At 43.3% G+C, this 21033-nt stretch overlaps 1 protein-coding gene across 1 annotated transcript; it reads left to right on the top strand.

Moving 5' to 3' along the window:
- LOC141077904 (uncharacterized) lies at positions 1-14975 on the top strand. The gene is given in 2 exon segments (XM_073564675.1): positions 1-2129; positions 13356-14975. Coding segments are annotated over 2 exon segments (2574 nt in total). The 5' UTR covers positions 1-911; the 3' UTR covers positions 14712-14975.
- Positions 14976-21033: the final 6058 nt, after the last annotated feature.

Raw genomic sequence — 21033 nt, forward strand, 5'->3', positions numbered from 1 at the left:
ATGCGAGGGCTATGCCCTTAAGGTACGCTGTGCCCTGTAAACTGTCACAGGGTGCAGCAGCCAGTTGCTTACCGCACAGAGTATGTACAGTGCCGCACTGGCGGACGCCACTAACCAGCCTCAGCTTAGAGCTGGAAAGCACACTAACTGCGCACAACGCTGCTCTGACAGACGCTGTGGTAATGCGGTACCGAGGTGCCGTGTGCTGAATGGCGCCCTCGGGTGCTAAAGTGTAGATGGAGCTGAGAGCACTGCGGCACTAGGCAGTGCCAGTACTCGGTGCTGACTCAAAGACCCTAAGCCCTAACAACATGCATATCAAAGGAAGGGGAAATATAATAAGACATTCACCAGTCAGACATTCATCATCAAACATACCACTTAGCTACAAGTCTCTATATTAGCGCATGGCCGGGCGGCCATGCGAACCTTTTATAACTGCAGCCTTCAGAGACCTTCCTGGTGGCCCAATCGGAGCAGCAATAGGACCTGAGCATGTGACCTCCAACCTCCAATGATAAGTCGTCCCACGGACATGCTCAGTAGGGGAAAAGCAGGACTTAGTCCCAGGAGCGTCTGATTGCTGCTGACTCACGCATGATATAATAGTAGAGCCAAAAGGAGCAACCAGACACCTAGCATTAGCCTGGGCAAGGCGTTGGGACCGACGTCTCTGCAGAGCAGCCTCCTCTCCGGCTGGAGAGGAATGGGAAACAACAGAAGGCAAGGCTCGAGTTCCCTCCTGTGCAGGGGCAGAAACTCGACGCCTAACACATAGCTTGCCATTTATGGACAGTTTAAGTAGAAATGTTCAAAAATATAAAACTCAAGGATATTTTATTAAAAAATAATTGTTTTTTATCTTAGCAGATGACTGTACCAGAAGATCAGAGGGACAGCTGACATCTTCAATGTTTAAATTTGATGATCTTGAAATCCTACAAGATGTAACTGAAGGGATTGCTGTTAGTCCAGATATATCATCATCCATTCACAGCAAAGATCTGTCATCTGATCCTATGAAACAGGTTCCATCTTCTGATTCATTACTGACTACTAAGGGAAATCAAAGTCACAAAGGAGGCAATAAAAAACAAACTGATCCTAAAGCAAAGAAGTCATTTTCATGTTCAGAATGTGGTAAATATTTTGCACAGAAATCAAATTGTGTTTCCCACCAGAGAACTCACACAGGGCAGAAGCCTTTTTCCTGTTCAGAATGTGGGAAATATTTTGCACAAAAATCAAATTTTGTTACCCACCAAAGAACTCACACAGGGGAGAAGCCTTTTTCCTGTTCAGAATGTGGGAAATGTTTTAACAATAAATCAGATTGTATTAAGCACCAGAGAACTCACACAGGGGAGAAACCTTTTTCATGTTCAGAATGTGGAAAATGTTTTGCACATAAATCATATTTTGTTACCCACCAAAGAACTCACACAGGGGAGAAGCCTTTTTCCTGTTCAGAATGTGGCAAATGTTTTGCACAGAAATCAAGTTTTGTTACCCACCAGAGAATTCATACAGGGGAGAAGCCTTTTTTATGTTCAGAATGTGGGAAATGTTTTAACAATAAATCAGATTGTATTAAGCACCAGAGAACTCACACAGGGGAGAAACCTTTTTCATGTTCAGAATGTGGGATATGTTTTACACAGAAATCATATTTTGTTACCCACCAAAGAACTCACACAGGGGAGAAGCCTTTTTCATGTTCAGAATGTGGGAAATGTTTTAACAATAAAGCAGATTGTATTAAGCACCAGAGAACTCACACAGGGGAGAAACCTTTTTCATGTTCAGAATGTGGGAAATGTTTTGCACATAAATCATATTTAGTTACCCACCAAAGAACTCACACAGGAGAGAAGCCTTTTTCATGTTTAGAATGTGGGAAATGTTTTGCACAGAAATCAAGTTTTGTTACCCACCAGAGAATTCACACAGGGGAGAAGCCTTTTTCATGTTCAGAATGTGGGAAATGTTTTGCTCATAAATCATATTGTGTTACCCACCAAAGAACTCACACAGGGGAGAAGCCTTTTTCATGTTCAGAATGTGGGAAATGTTTTAGCAATAAATCAGATTGTGTTAAGCACCAGAGAACTCACACAGGGGAGAAGCCATTTTCCAGTTAAGAATGTGGGAAATATTTTAACCAGAAAGTGCTTCTTGATTGCCATCAGAGCATTCACACAGAGGAGAAGCTATTTTTATTTTCTTAATGTGAGAGATATTTTACTTGGAAATCAACTGTTAATATACATCAGAGACGTCACATAGGGGAGAAGAATTTTTTATGTTCATAATGTTGGAATAGTTTTAACCAAAATAAAAATCTTTTTAAAAGGGTTGTCTCTTGTCATTCCTCATGTTTGCTGACAAAAGGATAAAACTAAACTTTATTAATTCCAAATATAAAACTATACCTATAATTCACCCCCTGAAGGTTAGTCAGAAAGTGACTAATAGAAAAAACATATACCCCATGTCTCATTATATAGGGTGAGGTGACATTTACACACTCACTCTCCAAGCCTCTCATTTCTATGGGTTTCATCGTCCTCACCAAAGGTGACTCATCAGGAGACTATTTAATATTGACCTATATTCAAGCGAGACTAGACCAAAAAAAACTAAAATCATGTATCATGTTATCTGAAACAGTCAGAAAACTAGCCACATATTGGCAGATCCCAGACCTCAAACTATATACTTCAGAGGTTTATAAGCCACTCCAGTGTCAGGAATAGATAGTATGAAATTGAATTTACCAAATTGCTGCAATGAAACAAAGAGTGAAAAATTTAAAGGGGTCTGAATACTTTCCATACCCACTGTATCAGTAAAAATAACTCCTCTTTATTAGGTAAAGTATAAAAGTATTGCACCATTTTCCGATACCCGTCGCGTCTCCATTTTTCATGATCTCGGGTTGGGTGAAAGCTTATTTTTTGTGTGCCGAGCTGACGTTTTTAATGGAGACCATTTTGGTGCAGATACGAGCTTTTGGTCGTACTTTATTAATAATAAATTTTATTTCTATAGCGCTGACATATTCCGCAGCACTTTACATTTCAGAGGGGATTTGTACAGACAATATACATTACAGCATAACAATAATCACATACAGTAGATTATAACAAATACCAAGAGGAAAGAGGGCCCTGCTCGCAAGCTTACAGTCTATGAGGAAAGAGGGAGACACGAAAGGTGGGTGGTAACAGTTGCCCTGATTGTATGGACCAGCCATAATGTTAAGTGTGTAACAGTACAGACACAGAGGGCTAATGGATGCATAAAGCATGTGGGAACATGATGCGGGGAACCTGGTTATGGTAAAAAACTTATGGCTGTGCCACACAGGGATAGATTAGGTTAATATGTTGAGGCGATAGGCCATTCTGAATAAATGCATTTTCAGGGCACACTTAAAATTGTGGGGACTGGGGACTAATCGTATTGACCTGGGAAGTGCATTCCAAAGAATTGGCGCAGGACGTGTATAGTCTTGAAGACGGGAGTGGGAGGTTCTAATTATTGAGGATGCTAACCTCAGGTCATCAGCAGAACGGAGGGCGCGGGTAGGGTGGTATACTGAAACAAGGGAGGAGATGTAGGGTGGTGCTTAGCCATGGAGGGCTTTGTGGGTGAAGGTAATAAGTTTATACCGAATTCTGGAGTGGATGGGTAGCCAGTGTAATGACTGGCACAAGGTAGAGGCATCGGTGTAACGATTGGTGAGGAATATGATCCTGGCTGCAGCATTCAAGACAGATTGGAGAGGGGAGAGTTTGGTAAGAGGGAGACCGATTAGAAGGGAGTTACAATAGTCAAGACGAGAATGAATAAGAGAAACAGTCAGAGTTTTTGCAGAGTCAAAAGTAAGAGAAGGTCGAAATCTAGAAATGTTTTTGAGGTGCAGATAACAAGAGCGAGCCAGTGATCGGATGTGGGGGGCAAAGGAAAGCTCAGAGTCAAGTATGACCCCAAGACAGCGGGCATGTTGCTGGGGAGTAATGGTAGAACCACAAACGGAAATGGCAATGTCGGGTATAGGTACATTAGTAGCGGGAGGAAACACAGGGAGTTCAGTCTTTGACAGGTTCAGTTTCAGATATAGTGAGGACATGATATTAGACACAGCGTTTAGACAATCGCCGGTGTTTTCTAGAAAGGCTGGCGTGATGTCAGGAGAAGAAGCGTATGGTTGGGTGTCGTCAGCATAGAGATGGTACTGGAAACCAAATCTACTGATTGTTTGACCAATAGGGACAGTAATTGTAATGCAATGTTGCAGCGACCAAAAAAGCCATTTAGCGATAGGGTTAATTCATTTTTATATTGATAGATCGGGCGATTCTGAATCTGGCTATAACAAATATGTGTATGTTTTATTTTTTTTATTGTTTTATTTTGAAAGAGGCCAAAGGGGGGTGATTTGAACTTTTATATTTTTTTAACATTTTTAAAAACTTTTCTTTACTTTTGGCATTGTGAAGACATAGAGCATTGTTTCTTAATTAACCAGATGACTATTTGTTAGCAAACAAAGAATAATAGAATGTTATCTGTATGTTGGCTTTAAATGTAAGTGTTGATTTCTGGTTGGTCAAGAAAACAGACTTTTGTTTGTGTAAGCCGGTAATATTGACTTTTATTGTGCGCTTATCCTTGATCACTAGTGATGTTTGCTGATATGAGAAAAAAGGAGAGCATAGAATCCAAATCCATTACAAACATGTATATATTTTTATTTATCAAAAAGGCACACATCAGAGATACAGGATAATAAGAGAAACCAATAAAATGGGTAGTCACATGAGGCCCGATACTAGAAGAAAACAAGCGGACAACCTGTGATGGGCATGAGTACCCGTAAGATAGTTGCCACAGGTTACAGTGCAATTACAATAATGGTTATGAAATGGCATTAAGAGTGGTCAATGCACCAGCCAAAAAATACATAGGTAAATCTATTGTGCAGAAGTCGCTGGCATGTAGCTTCCCCTGGACAATATTGTATATTATATAGTACCCAGATTAAAAATAACAATGCCAATGGCTGGTGTACTAGGTATAAATCAGCCAATGTATTTTGAAGCTGAGTCTATTCAGAACTCAGCGGTGCGCCATATCAACATGTCATAAACCATGTAACAGAAAATCCTGTATAAACAATCAAAGATGAGCTAAGGTAAGCTGGATGAACATACCCATCATGTCCCAGTGTGTAGCAGGCGCCGACTTGTGTACCCCTACGCGCGTTTCGCGTTGTAGGAAACCGCTTCCTCGGGGGGCGTGGCTAAAACTGTGAACGTCCCAGCTTAAATGCCTGGCTGAAAGCAGTCATCTGCTTTTTGTATGCCAATCAATGGGGAGACTTACACGCATGCGTGGTGCCACTGGAGCTGCCTCCCGGTCAGGTGACGTCATCTGGGGACGGCCAGCACCAGACCGCTGCCTAGGCAACAGCCAGGACAGGCGGTATGTTGCTCCTAGTAAACAGACGCCACGTGTGAACGGCCGGCGCTAGACCGCTACACAGGCAGCGCCTGCCCCATGTATTGCACGTCTGTATGACGCGTGGCGCACATGAGTCCCGTCATGACAGGATCACAAAACAACAGATGATCAGAGCCTGTGAAACTAAGGAGGAGAGGAAGGGGAAGGGATAGGAATGGAGGGTGGTAGAAAAAATAGAAGGAATAGGAGTGAATGTTGTGCTTGTTAACTATGCGTATATTACACATGGATGGCATATATGTTAGACAAAAAAGATAACCCATATATTAATGCAGGCAATAAACATCAAACAGAACAAAGGTAATAAGCAACAGATGAGATGTAACCACAAGTACATATCCATCCATTTACATCAAGTCCTCCGTTTACGTGCTTTCTGCAGATAATATGCCAGCCACATGGTCATGTGCCATTGCAAATTCAATGATGATTTTGTCACGTAGATCCCATATCACGTACTATTTGCGTCACAGTTCTCCACTCCAAACCATCAGGACAAAGAAATACGTGATCTATAGCCAGGCAAATAGGAATAAAAAATTAGATTAAGTACGAGGTCCAAGGAACACACATACTTTAAAAACAACACATAATAAATTAAAAGAAGGGAGAGAAGGAGAGATACCTATCTAGGGATGGCAGGCAGAAAAGATTTTATAAATCATAAGAATGGCGCAAAGCTGAGTGATTCGTTTAGCCCTTGTGGTGTCATGGTACCAAGTACCATGATCCATCTGCATTCCTTCTGTGCAAGAAGGCGTTTGATGTCGCCGCCTCTAATGCCACTACTTACATGTTGAATGCCTCTCACCAAAAAAGATTTAGGGTCACTATTATGCACTAATTTGTAGTGTTTGGGTATGGTTTTTAGCTGTGTCACATCCGTTATCGTCTTTGATGCAAGAATGTCGCGGACATGTTCACGAACGCGTAATTTTAGTTGGCGACTCGTGAGACCTACATAAACTTTCGGACACCCGCACGTAGCATAGTAGATGACCTGAGCGGTGTGACAAGTTATATGTTGTTTAATCAAGTAGATTCTTGTTCCATCAACAGATTGAAATGATGATGTCCGTACGACATTCTTGCATGCGACGCAATTACCACAAGGGTAGCATCCCAAAGGGGGGGCCACGAGAGTCAAAAGGATTCTTAATGTGTTGGACATAATGCGAACGTACCAGTATATCCCCTAAATTGGGGCTTCTACGGTATGTCATAAGTGGGTACTCAGAGATTATATTCGTCAATGAGGACTCCGTCTTCAATATGTTCCAGTGTTTAGCAAGTATGTCCCTCATTTGGTTCCATCCCCCATTAAAGGTTGAGATAAACCTAACATTACCCTGCTCTTGTTTTTGCTTTCTAATATTAGGTTGCAAAAGGGCCGACCGATTTATTTTTCTCGCTCTATCAAAGCCCCTTTTGACACAGCGTCGACTATATCCCCGTTTGAGAAAATGATCTCTAAGTTCCCCAGCTTGATCCAAAAAGGTTTCCTCTGAAGAGCAGATTCACCTGATCCGCAAGAATTGACCAACTGGGATGGCCCTAATAGTTGCCCATGGGTGGCAGGATCCAGCATGGAGGAGTGAGTTAACTGAGGTGGGCTTCCTGTATACGTCCGTCTGCAAATTGGATGCAGGGTCCACCCGTATCTTAATATCCAGGAAATCCACCTCAGAATTGCTACAGGTGTAAGTTAGTTTAATGTTATAGCCATTATTATTTAGACTCTCCATAAATTCTTTAAGATGTTGTTGTGAACCCTGCCACACCATGAGCAAATCATCAATATAGCGCAGCCAGCACTGCACATGTTCAACGGCCTGCCCCCCCTCCCCCCGCAAAAACCTCCCGCTCCCAGTATCCCAGGAAGAGGCCAGCAAAAGAAGGGGCACAGGCCGCGCCCATGGCAGTGCCGCACTGCTGCAAATAAAAAACGTCCCTAAAAACAAAAAAATTGTGTGTAAGGACGTATTCAAGTAACTCCAAAACTAAATCACATGTAGGGCCATCCCAGCTGCTGCTCCTCAGAAAGAACCTGCAGGCATCAATGCCGTCTTGATGGCGGATGCATGTGTATAGCGATTCAATGTCCGCAGTGACGAGGAACATGTCTGATTCCAAGGACATCCCATCGATCCATGCCAGGACGTCCGTCGTGTCCCTTACATAGGAGGGCAATGCCTCCACAAGTGGCTTTAAATAGTACTCTACAAATTGACATACAGGCTCGCATAACCCCCCTATGCCCGACACGATAGGACGTCCCGGCGGATCGAGGGGGTCCTTGTGGATCTTAGGCACAAAATATATGGTAGGGATCCTCGGAAATTTAGTTAGGAGGCCCTCAAAAATTTGTTTAGGGATAATTCCCTGTTCCAGGGCCCTAAAGAGGATCTCCTCCAAAGTATCCGAAAAAACTGTCAAGGGGCTATGATCTAATTTACAATACGTCACTCTATCTCGAAGTTGTCTCTTATCCTCCCTTTCATACATTTCCTGAGGCCAGACCACTATGTTCCCTCCCTTGTCCGCAGGTTTAATGACAATGTTCAAAAAGGATTTTAATTCCTCAACGGCCACACGTTGTTGTGCCGTGAGGTTGTCAAGGTTACGTCTTGCAGAGATTTTACCAAAATCCTCAATAACCAGCCTTGTAAAGATCTCTACTGCTGGACATAGAGACAAGGGAGGGAACCTGGTGGACTTCGGACGTATAGTCTGGGGAAACATACCTGTGGGATTGGGCTCTTGTTCCCTCAATAACTCCTCCAATGTAGAAAGGGCCTCTTCCTCCAACTGAGTATTAGAAAGTGGGTCCTGTTTCTTGCTGTTATGAAGCTTTTTGAGAATTAATTTGCGGGAAAATAGGTACAGGTCTTTTACAGCTGTAAACAAATCAAAAGGGTTGGTAGGGGAAAAAGTTAGACCCTTGGATAATACTTCAACTTGGATTGTAGTCAACACACGATTAGACAGGTTGATTACCTGAAGTGTATGGCTTTTGGGTTTATCAGTTTTCTTAGATGGAAGAGATTTAATTTTATTAACTTGTGCTTCCCGGTTGGTACCTAAACGTATTTCCAAAGATTTGGAATTGGATTTAGCCGATCCTTCACTGGAAGCATATGAAGTGACAGAGAATGATCTCCCCCGTTTGGAATTCCTTGATGATTTGAATCTACGATTCCATCTGTACACTGTTTCAGATTGGTAATCACCCATATCCCTCGAAAATTTTTTGGTTTTTATCTCGCAAATTTCTTTCTCCCATTTGGTGAAATCAAGATCCAACTCACGATTGAATGAAGCCAATTCATCACTGGACATGTCTTTTTTGATTGAACTTTGTAATTCTTCAATCTCTTGATCAAGGCCAGCTATGGTTTTTTCATTCAGTTGGATGAGGAGTTCCATGAACCCTTTTGAACATACACTGGCTAAATCTTCCCATTTCCATTTAACCTCTAAATCATCGATAGGGAAAGAAGGGAACACTTGAACCCTAAGTCCTCGTGGAATGAGGCCCTTTTCAACATATTTCTGGAGGAATGCACGATTTCACCAAGTCTTGGTTCGCCGATTTAAAAGTGATCTAATTTTTCTGCCTGCCTCCCTAAGGTCTCTGCTGCTCGTAGCCACAATAGTGCCGGGTTTGTCATTAAAAACCTCATCGATTTGATTTAACCAAGCCTGTTCTCGTGCCTTATAATCCATGTGAGGCTTGGAGCGTGTTGCTGTGAAAAACACAGAAAAGACATATATATGAAAAATACTCCAAAGAAGCATCCTTATTCCATTATTAGTAAAGTACATAAATAGTGCCTCATTTAGTCTATTAATATGGAGACGATTCTCAGTTAGATGAGAAAAAAGGAGAGCATAGAATCCAAATCCATTACAAACATGTATATATTTTTATTTATCAAAAAGGCACACATCAGAGATACAGGATAATAAGAGAAACCAATAAAATGGGTAGTCACATGAGGCCCGATACTAGAAGAAAACAAGCGGACAACCTGTGATGGGCACAGGTTACAGTGCAATTACAATAATGGTTATGAAATGGCATTAAGAGTGGTCAATGCACCAGCCAAAAAATACATAGGTAAATCTATTGTGCAGAAGTCGCTGGCATGTAGCTTCCCCTGGACAATATTGTATATTATATAGTACCCAGATTAAAAATAACAATGCCAATGGCTGGTGTACTAGGTATAAATCAGCCAATGTATTTTGAAGCTGAGTCTATTCAGAACTCAGCGGTGCGCCATATCAACATGTCATAAACCATGTAACAGATAGGTATCTCTCCTTCTCTCCCTTCTTTTAATTTATTATGTGTTGTTTTTAAAGTATGTGTGTTCCTTGGACCTCGTACTTAATCTCATTTTTTATTCCTATTTGCCTGGCTATAGATCACGTATTTCTTTGTCCTGATGGTTTGGAGTGGAGAACTGTAACGCAAATAGTACGTGATATGGGATCTACGTGACAAAATCATCATTGAATTTGCAATGGCACATGACCATGTGGCTGGCATATTATCTGCAGAAAGCACGTAAACGGAGGACTTGATGTAAATGGATGGATATGTACTTGTGGTTACATCTCATCTGTTGCTTATTACCTTTGTTCTGTTTGATGTTTATTGCCTGCATTAATATATGGGTTATCTTTTTTGTCTAACATATATGCCATCCATGTGTAATATACGCATAGTTAACAAGCACAACATTCACTCCTATTCCTTCTATTTTTTCTACCACCCTACATTCCTATCCCTTCCCCTTCCTCTCCTCCTTAGTTTCACAGGCTCTGATCATCTGTTGTTTTGTGATCCTGTCATGACGGGACTCATGTGCGCCACGCGTCATACAGACGTGCAATACATGGGGCAGGCGCTGCCTGTGTAGCGGTCTAGCGCCGGCCGTTCACACGTGGCGTCTGTTTACCAGGAGCAACATACCGCCTGTCCTGGCTGTTGCCTAGGCAGCGGTCTGGTGCTGGCCGTCCCCAGATGACGTCACCTGACCGGGAGGCAGCTCCAGTGGCACCACGCATGCGTGAAAGTCTCCCCATTGATTGGCATACAAAAAGCAGATGACTGCTTTCAGCCAGGCATTTAAGCTGGGACGTTCACAGTTTTAGCCACGCCCCCCGAGGAAGCGGTTTCCTACAACGCGAAACGCGCGTAGGGGTACACTTTTCTTTTAACGAGAATGTGACTGACCCGGCAAGGCCGGATATTATGGGGCCACGAAACGGCCAACCACGGGTCCTTATTGCCTAAAGTCAACTTATCCTTCCTGACGTCTCTCGGTGTCACTGGTGTGGCTGCTTTGGTGTCGCTGATGTGGCTGCTTTGGTGTCGCTGATGTGGCTTCTTTGGTGTCGCAGCCGCTGGGCCCAGCTGTTGAGAAACTGTAGTAGTCTTCAGGTGTCTCACTACCCAGGAGAAGTTGGGGCACAACAGGCCCTAAGGAAGTCTTTCGTCGCGGTAACCCCCTGTAGCCACAGCAGGGTCCCATTCGTTAGCGAGTCCACGGGGACTCCAGTCCCCCCAAGCAGGGTAGTGACACAGTCTAGAAGAGTGGCGGTTGGTAGGCCATGCCCACAGACTGGGCATGTGCAAAGAGTCTCTCCATAGGCGAGGAGCAAGCCCCAACTGCCAACTGCAGCGGGGTAATGGCAGCTGTGGGCGGTGATGAACAGGCCGCCAGCAAGGATGGAGGCTGGGCGGCAGCAGGCAGGCCGCAACCACAGGCTGAAGTGGCGTGTCAGCGGCCGCGGGAGACAACGGGCAGGCCGCAATGGGCTGGAGTGCAGCGGCAGCAGTTGAGGACAACCGTGGGCAGGTCGCGGGCCCAACTTGGAGAGGAGCGACAGTCTCTTGCCGGTAAGCTCAGTACCTCCTCTCTGAAGGCCGCCATAGATCTCCTCTCTGCTGCTGATCTCTCCTCTGGTCGCCGTCAGTCACTCTGGCTCTGTCACACCCCCACAGTCTCTTTCTCTGCCTGGCGTACTACCAATTGACTTCCCGGCGAGCTCCCTGCCCCCTTTATACTCGCCCCGCCCCTTGCTGACCTGTCACTTTCAGTAGCTTGCTCTCCTCCGTTGTCCCCCGGGTACCGTTTCTCTAGGAACCCAGATGGCGGTCCCCTTGATTCCGGCCCAGACACTCTACGGGGGTCCTCCTCCCTACACACACACCAAATATTAAGTGGATTCTTCTCACTATAATATTGCTAAATACAGGGATCCTAAATGTTGTTTGCGCACACTGCAAGACTCCGAAGTGAGAGCGGATTTTGCTGGATTGGTTTATAGAAACTCTGTTGCTTTTCAACAGCCTTTGAGCCACTAATAGTGTGGGAACCTCTGTTTTTCCATTGAGAGATGATGGACCTGAGTGGGGTCTTGTTTTTTGTGAGATGAGAATTGGTATTTTTTTTGCCTATATAACATTGATTGGTTTCTTTTTATTCGATATTTGGGAGTCAGAATGAACAAACAATTGAACACCACACACTACTGGTTCATCCAACAAGGTTTTCTATTAGACTGTGAACTGTCATTGTTTTGGTAAATAAAGTTTTTTACATAGTGTTAAGGACTGGCGGAACGCACCTAATTAAATAAACAAAGAGGCTAGGTGCGGTCGAAGTCCGGGGTCCACCGTGCAGAGGTGTTAACTGCTGCTAGACAATAACAGACAGTGTATAGTAACAAACAGATGAACTCATGCGGGTTAAAGTCCCCCGGTGTGAACTGAGGCAAACTCTGTTACCTCACAGAGAGTGCCCTGAACGGTGTAGGAACCGTAGTCTGTTCAGCCTCACAGACTACGGCTAGAACGCAGGTGTGACATCACAGGACGCTGCCCTAAGACACGGGGTCAGCGCCCCTCTAGACCCACTTGTGCACGGAACCGCTAATGTGATGCGAGGGCTATGCCCTTAAGGTACGCTGTGCCCTGTAAACTGTCACAGGGTGCAGCAGCCAGTTGCTTACCGCACAGAGTATGTACAGTGCCGCACTGGCGGACGCCACTAACCAGCCTCAGCTTAGAGCTGGAAAGCACACTAACTGCGCACAACGCTGCTCTGACAGACGCTGTGGTAATGCGGTACCGAGGTGCCGTGTGCTGAATGGCGCCCTCGGGTGCTAAAGTGTAGATGGAGCTGAGAGCACTGCGGCACTAGGCAGTGCCAGTACTCGGTGCTGACTCAAAGACCCTAAGCCCTAACAACATGCATATCAAAGGAAGGGGAAATATAATAAGACATTCACCAGTCAGACATTCATCATCAAACATACCACTTAGCTACAAGTCTCTATATTAGCGCATGGCCGGGCGGCCATGCGAACCTTTTATAACTGCAGCCTTCAGAGACCTTCCTGGTGGCCCAATTGGAGCAGCAATAGGACCTGAGCATGTGACCTCCAACCTCCAATGATAAGTCGTCCCACGGACATGCTCAGTAGGGGAAAAGCAGGACTTAGTCCCAGGAGCGTCTGATTGCTGCTGACTCACGCATGATATAATAGTAGAGCCAAAAGGAGCAACCAGACACCTAGCATTAGCCTGGGCAAGGCGTTGGGACCGACGTCTCTGCAGAGCAGCCTCCTCTCCGGCTGGAGAGGAATGGGAAACAACAGAAGGCAAGGCTCGAGTTCCCTCCTGTGCAGGGGCAGAAACTCGACGCCTAACACATAGCTTGCCATTTATGGACAGTTTAAGTAGAAATGTTCAAAAATATAAAACTCAAGGATATTTTATTAAAAAATAATTGTTTTTTATCTTAGCAGATGACTGTACCAGAAGATCAGAGGGACAGCTGACATCTTCAATGTTTAAATTTGATGATCTTGAAATCCTACAAGATGTAACTGAAGGGATTGCTGTTAGTCCAGATATATCATCATCCATTCACAGCAAAGATCTGTCATCTGATCCTATGAAACAGGTTCCATCTTCTGATTCATTACTGACTACTAAGGGAAATCAAAGTCACAAAGGAGGCAATAAAAAACAAACTGATCCTAAAGCAAAGAAGTCATTTTCATGTTCAGAATGTGGTAAATATTTTGCACAGAAATCAAATTGTGTTTCCCACCAGAGAACTCACACAGGGCAGAAGCCTTTTTCCTGTTCAGAATGTGGGAAATATTTTGCACAAAAATCAAATTTTGTTACCCACCAAAGAACTCACACAGGGGAGAAGCCTTTTTCCTGTTCAGAATGTGGGAAATGTTTTAACAATAAATCAGATTGTATTAAGCACCAGAGAACTCACACAGGGGAGAAACCTTTTTCATGTTCAGAATGTGGAAAATGTTTTGCACATAAATCATATTTTGTTACCCACCAAAGAACTCACACAGGGGAGAAGCCTTTTTCCTGTTCAGAATGTGGCAAATGTTTTGCACAGAAATCAAGTTTTGTTACCCACCAGAGAATTCATACAGGGGAGAAGCCTTTTTTATGTTCAGAATGTGGGAAATGTTTTAACAATAAATCAGATTGTATTAAGCACCAGAGAACTCACACAGGGGAGAAACCTTTTTCATGTTCAGAATGTGGGATATGTTTTACACAGAAATCATATTTTGTTACCCACCAAAGAACTCACACAGGGGAGAAGCCTTTTTCATGTTCAGAATGTGGGAAATGTTTTAACAATAAAGCAGATTGTATTAAGCACCAGAGAACTCACACAGGGGAGAAACCTTTTTCATGTTCAGAATGTGGGAAATGTTTTGCACATAAATCATATTTAGTTACCCACCAAAGAACTCACACAGGAGAGAAGCCTTTTTCATGTTTAGAATGTGGGAAATGTTTTGCACAGAAATCAAGTTTTGTTACCCACCAGAGAATTCACACAGGGGAGAAGCCTTTTTCATGTTCAGAATGTGGGAAATGTTTTGCTCATAAATCATATTGTGTTACCCACCAAAGAACTCACACAGGGGAGAAGCCTTTTTCATGTTCAGAATGTGGGAAATGTTTTAGCAATAAATCAGATTGTGTTAAGCACCAGAGAACTCACACAGGGGAGAAGCCATTTTCCAGTTAAGAATGTGGGAAATATTTTAACCAGAAAGTGCTTCTTGATTGCCATCAGAGCATTCACACAGAGGAGAAGCTATTTTTATTTTCTTAATGTGAGAGATATTTTACTTGGAAATCAACTGTTAATATACATCAGAGACGTCACATAGGGGAGAAGAATTTTTTATGTTCATAATGTTGGAATAGTTTTAACCAAAATAAAAATCTTTTTAAAAGGGTTGTCTCTTGTCATTCCTCATGTTTGCTGACAAAAGGATAAAACTAAACTTTATTAATTCCAAATATAAAACTATACCTATAATTCACCCCCTGAAGGTTAGTCAGAAAGTGACTAATAGAAAAAACATATACCCCATGTCTCATTATATAGGGTGAGGTGACATTTACACACTCACTCTCCAAGCCTCTCATTTCTATGGGTTTCATCGTCCTCACCAAAGGTGACTCATCAGGAGACTATTTAATATTGACCTATATTCAAGCGAGACTAGACCAAAAAAACTAAAATCATGTATCATGTTATCTGAAACAGTCAGAAAACTAGCCACATATTGGCAGATCCCAGACCTCAAACTATATACTTCAGAGGTTTATAAGCCACTCCAGTGTCAGGAATAGATAGTATGAAATTGAATTTACCAAATTGCTGCAATGAAACAAAGAGTGAAAAATTTAAAGGGGTCTGAATACTTTCCATACCCACTGTATCAGTAAAAATAACTCCTCTTTATTAGGTAAAGTATAAAAGAATTGAGCAATTTTCCGATACCCGTCGCGTCTCCATTTTTCATGATCTCGGGTTGGGTGAAAGCTTATTTTTTGTGTGCCGAGCTGACGTTTTAAATGGAGACCATTTTGGTGCAGATACGAGCTTTTGGTCGTACTTTATTAATAATAAATTTTATTTCTATAGCGCTGACATATTCCGCAGCACTTTACATTTCAGAGGGGATTTGTACAGACAATATACATTACAGCATAACAATAATCACATACAGTAGATTATAACAAATACCAAGAGGAAAGAGGGCCCTGCTCGCAAGCTTACAGTCTATGAGGAAAGAGGGAGACACGAAAGGTGGGTGGTAACAGTTGCCCTGATTGTATGGACCAGCCATAATGTTAAGTGTGTAACAGTACAGACACAGAGGGCTAATGGATGCATAAAGCATGTGGGAACATGATGCGGGGAACCTGGTTATGGTAAAAAACTTATGGCTGTGCCACACAGGGATAGATTAGGTTAATATGTTGAGGCGATAGGCCATTCTGAATAAATGCATTTTCAGGGCACACTTAAAATTGTGGGGACTGGGGACTAATCGTATTGACCTGGGAAGTGCATTCCAAAGAATTGGCGCAGGACGTGTATAGTCTTGAAGACGGGAGTGGGAGGTTCTAATTATTGAGGATGCTAACCTCAGGTCATCAGCAGAACGGAGGGCGCGGGTAGGGTGGTATACTGAAACAAGGGAGGAGATGTAGGGTGGTGCTTAGCCATGGAGGGCTTTGTGGGTGAAGGTAATAAGTTTATACCGAATTCTGGAGTGGATGGGTAGCCAGTGTAATGACTGGCACAAGGTAGAGGCATCGGTGTAACGATTGGTGAGGAATATGATCCTGGCTATAGCATTCAAGACAGATTGGAGAGGGGAGAGTTTGGTAAGAGGGAGACCGATTAGAAGGGAGTTACAATAGTCAAGACGAGAATGAATAAGAGAAACAGTCAGAGTTTTTGCAGAGTCAAAAGTAAGAGAAGGTCGAAATCTAGAAATGTTTTTGAGGTGCAGATAACAAGAGCGAGCCAGTGATCGGATGTGGGGGGCAAAGGAAAGCTCAGAGTCAAGTATGACCCCAAGACAGCGGGCATGTTGCTGGGGAGTAATGGTAGAACCACAAACGGAAATGGCAATGTCGGGTATAGGTACATTAGTAGCGGGAGGAAACACAGGGAGTTCAGTCTTTGACAGGTTCAGTTTCAGATATAGTGAGGACATGATATTAGACACAGCGTTTAGACAATCGCCGGTGTTTTCTAGAAAGACTGGCGTGATGTCAGGAGAAGAAGCGTATGGTTGGGTGTCGTCAGCATAGAGATGGTACTGGAAACCAAATCTACTGATTGTTTGACCAATAGGGACAGTAATTGTAATGCAATGTTGCAGCGACCAAAAAAGCCATTTAGCGATAGGGTTAATTCATTTTTATATTGATAGATCGGGCGATTCTGAATCTGGCTATAACAAATATGTGTATGTTTTATTTTTTTTATTGTTTTATTTTGAAAGAGGCCAAAGGGGGGTGATTTGAACTTTTATATTTTTTTAACATTTTTAAAAACTTTTCTTTACTTTTGGCATTGTGAAGACATAGAGCATTGTTTCTTAATTAACCAGATGACTATTTGTTAGCAAACAAAGAATAATAGAATGTTATCTGTATGTTGGCTTTAAATGTAAGTGTTGATTTCTGGTTGGTCAAGAAAACAGACTTTTGTTTGTGTAAGCCGGTAATATTGACTTTTATTGTGCGCTTATCCTTGATCACTAGTGATGTTTGCTGATATGAGAAAAAAGGAGAGCATAGAATCCAAATCCATTACAAACATGTATATATTTTTATTTATCAAAAAGGCACACATCAGAGATACAGGATAATAAGAGAAACCAATAAAATGGGTAGTCACATGAAGCCCGATACTAGAAGAAAACAAGCGGACAACCTGTGATGGGCATGAGTACCCGTAAGATAGTTGCCACAGGTTACAGTGCAATTACAATAATGGTTATGAAGTGGCATTAAGAGTGGTCAATGCACCAGCCAAAAAATACATAGGTAAATCTATTGTGCAGAAGTCGCTGGCATGTAGCTTCCCCTGGACAATATTGTATATTATATAGTACCCAGATTAAAAATAACAATGCCAATGGCTGGTGTACTAGGTATAAATCAGCCAATGTATTTTGAAGCTGAGTCTATTCAGAACTCAGCGGTGCGCCATATCAACATGTCATAAACCATGTAACAGAAAATCCTGTGGAAACAATCAAAGTTGAGCTAAGGTAAGCTGGATGAACATACCCATCATGTCCCAGTGTGTAGCAGGCGCCGACTTGTGTACCCATACGCGCGTTTCGCGTTGTAGGAAACCGCTTCCTCGGGGGGCGTGGCTAAAACTGTGAACGTCCCAGCTTAAATGCCTGGCTGAAAGCAGTCATCTGCTTTTTGTATGCCAATCAATGGGGAGACTTACACGCATGCGTGGTGCCACTGGAGCTGCCTCCCGGTCAGGTGACGTCATCTGGGGACGGCCAGCACCAGACCGCTGCCTAGGCAACAGCCAGGACAGGCGGTATGTTGCTCCTAGTAAACAGACGCCACGTGTGAACGGCCGGCGCTAGACCGCTACACAGGCAGCGCCTGCCCCATGTATTGCACGTCTGTATGACGCGTGGCGCACATGAGTCCCGTCATGACAGGATCACAAAACAACAGATGATCAGAGCCTGTGAAACTAAGGAGGAGAGGAAGGGGAAGGGATAGGAATGGAGGGTGGTAGAAAAAATAGAAGGAATAGGAGTGAATGTTGTGCTTGTTAACTATGCGTATATTACACATGGATGGCATATATGTTAGACAAAAAAGATAACCCATATATTAATGCAGGCAATAAACATCAAACAGAACAAAGGTAATAAGCAACAGATGAGATGTAACCACAAGTACATATCCATCCATTTACATCAAGTCCTCCGTTTACGTGCTTTCTGCAGATAATATGCCAGCCACATGGTCATGTGCCATTGCAAATTCAATGATGATTTTGTCACGTAGATCCCATATCACGTACTATTTGCGTCACAGTTCTCCACTCCAAACCATCAGGACAAAGAAATACGTGATCTATAGCCAGGCAAATAGGAACAAAAAATTAGATTAAGTACGAGGTCCAAGGAACACACATACTTTAAAAACAACACATAATAAATTAAAAGAAGGGAGAGAAGGAGAGATACCTATCTAGGGATGGCAGGCAGAAAAGATTTTATAAATCATAAGAATGGCGCAAAGCTGAGTGATTCGTTTAGCCCTTGTGGTGTCATGGTACCAAGTACCATGATCCATCTGCATTCCTTCTGTGCAAGAAGGCGTTTGATGTCGCCGCCTCTAATGCCACTACTTACATGTTGAATGCCTCTCACCAAAAAAGATTTAGGGTCACTATTATGCACTAATTTGTAGTGTTTGGGTATGGTTTTTAGCTGTGTCACATCCGTTATCGTCTTTGATGCAAGAATGTCGCGGACATGTTCACGAACGCGTAATTTTAGTTGGCGACTCGTGCGACCTACATAAACTTTCGGACACCCGCACGTAGCATAGTAGATGACCTGAGCGGTGTGACAAGTTATATGTTGTTTAATCAAGTAGATTCTTGTTCCATCAACAGATTGAAATGATGATGTCCGTACGACATTCTTGCATGCGACGCAATTACCACAAGGGTAGCATCCCAAAGGGGGGGCCACGAGAGTCAAAAGGATTCTTAATGTGTGGGACATAATGCGAACGTACCAGTATATCCCCTAAATTGGGGCTTCTACGGTATGTCATAAGTGGGTACTCAGAGATTATATTCGTCAATGAGGACTCCGTCTTCAATATGTTCCAATGTTTAGCAAGTATGTCCCTCATTTGGTTCCATCCCCCATTAAAGGTTGAGATAAACCTAACATTACCCTGCTCTTGTTTTTGCTTTCTAATATTAGGTTGCAAAAGGGCCGACCGATTTATTTTTCTCGCTCTATCAAAGCCCCTTTTGACACAGCGTCGACTATATCCCCGTTTGAGAAAATGATCTCTAAGTTCCCCAGCTTGATCCAAAAAGGTTTCCTCTGAAGAGCAGATTCGCCTGATCCGCAAGAATTGACCAACTGGGATGGCCCTAATAGTTGCCCATGGGTGGCAGGATCCAGCATGGAGGAGTGAGTTAACTGAGGTGGGCTTCCTGTATACGTCCGTCTGCAAATTGGATGCAGGGTCCACCCGTATCTTAATATCCAGGAAATCCACCTCAGAATTGCTACAGGTGTAAGTTAGTTTAATGTTATAGCCATTATTATTTAGACTCTCCATAAATTCTTTAAGATGTTGTTGTGAACCCTGCCACACCATGAGCAAATCATCAATATAGCACAGCCAGCACTGCACATGTTCAACGGCCTGCCCCCCCTTCCCTGCAAAAACCTCCCGCTCCCAGTATCCCAGGAAGAGGCCAGCAAAAGAAGGGGCACAGGCCGCGCCCATGGCAGTGCCGCACTGCTGCAAATAAAAAACGTCCCTAAAAACAAAAAAATTGTGTGTAAGGACGTATTCAAGTAACTCCAAAACTAAATCACATGTAGGGCCATCCCAGCTGCTGCTCCTCAGAAAGAACCTGCAGGCATCAATGCCGTCTTGATGGCAGATGCATGTGTATAGCGATTCAATGTCCGCAGTGACGAGGAACATGTCTGATTCCAAGGACATCCCATCGATCCGTGCCAGGACGTCCGTCGTGTCCCTTACATAGGAGGGCAATGCCTCCACAAGTGGCTTTAAATAGTAGTCTACAAATTGACATACAGGCTCGCATAACCCCCCTATGCCTGACACGATAGGACGTCCCGGCGGATCGAGGGGGTCCTTGTGGATCTTAGGCACAAAATATATGGTAGGGATCCTCGGAAATTTAGTTAGGAGGCCCTCAAAAATTTGTTTAGGGATAATTCCCTGTTCCAGGGCCCTAAAGAGGATCTCCTCCAAAGTATCCGAAAAAACTGTCAAGGGGCTATGATCTAATTTACAATACGTCACTCTATCTCGAAGTTGTCTCTTATCCTCCCTTTCATACATTTCCTGAGGTCAGACCACTATGTTCCCTCCCTTGTCCGCAGGTTTAATGACAATGTCCAAAAAGGATTTTAATTCCTCAACGGCCACACGTTGTTGTGCCGTGAGGTTGTCAAGGTTACGTCTTGCAGAGATTTTACCAAAATCCTCAATAACCAGCCTTGTAAAGATCTCTACTGCTGGACATAGAGACAAGGGAGGGAACCTGGTGGACTTCGGACGTATAGTCTGGGGAAACATACCTGTGGGATTGGGCTCTTGTTCCCTCAATAACTCCTCCAATGTAGAAAGGGCCTCTTCCTCCAACTGAGTATTAGAAAGTGGGTCCTGTTTCTTGCTGTTATGAAGCTTTTTGAGAATTAATTTGCGGGAAAATAGGTACAGGTCTTTTACAGCTGTAAACAAATCAAAAGGGTTGGTAGGGGAAAAGTTAGACCCTTGGATAATACTTCAACTTGGATTGGAGTCAACACATGATTAGACAGGTTGATTACCTGAAGTGTATGGCTTTTGGGTTTATC

This window comes from Dendrobates tinctorius, unplaced genomic scaffold (assembly GCF_039654945.1).
Source record: "Dendrobates tinctorius isolate UK_male_01 unplaced genomic scaffold, ASM3965494v1 ptg000470l, whole genome shotgun sequence".
Taxonomy (NCBI): Eukaryota; Metazoa; Chordata; class Amphibia; order Anura; family Dendrobatidae; genus Dendrobates; species Dendrobates tinctorius.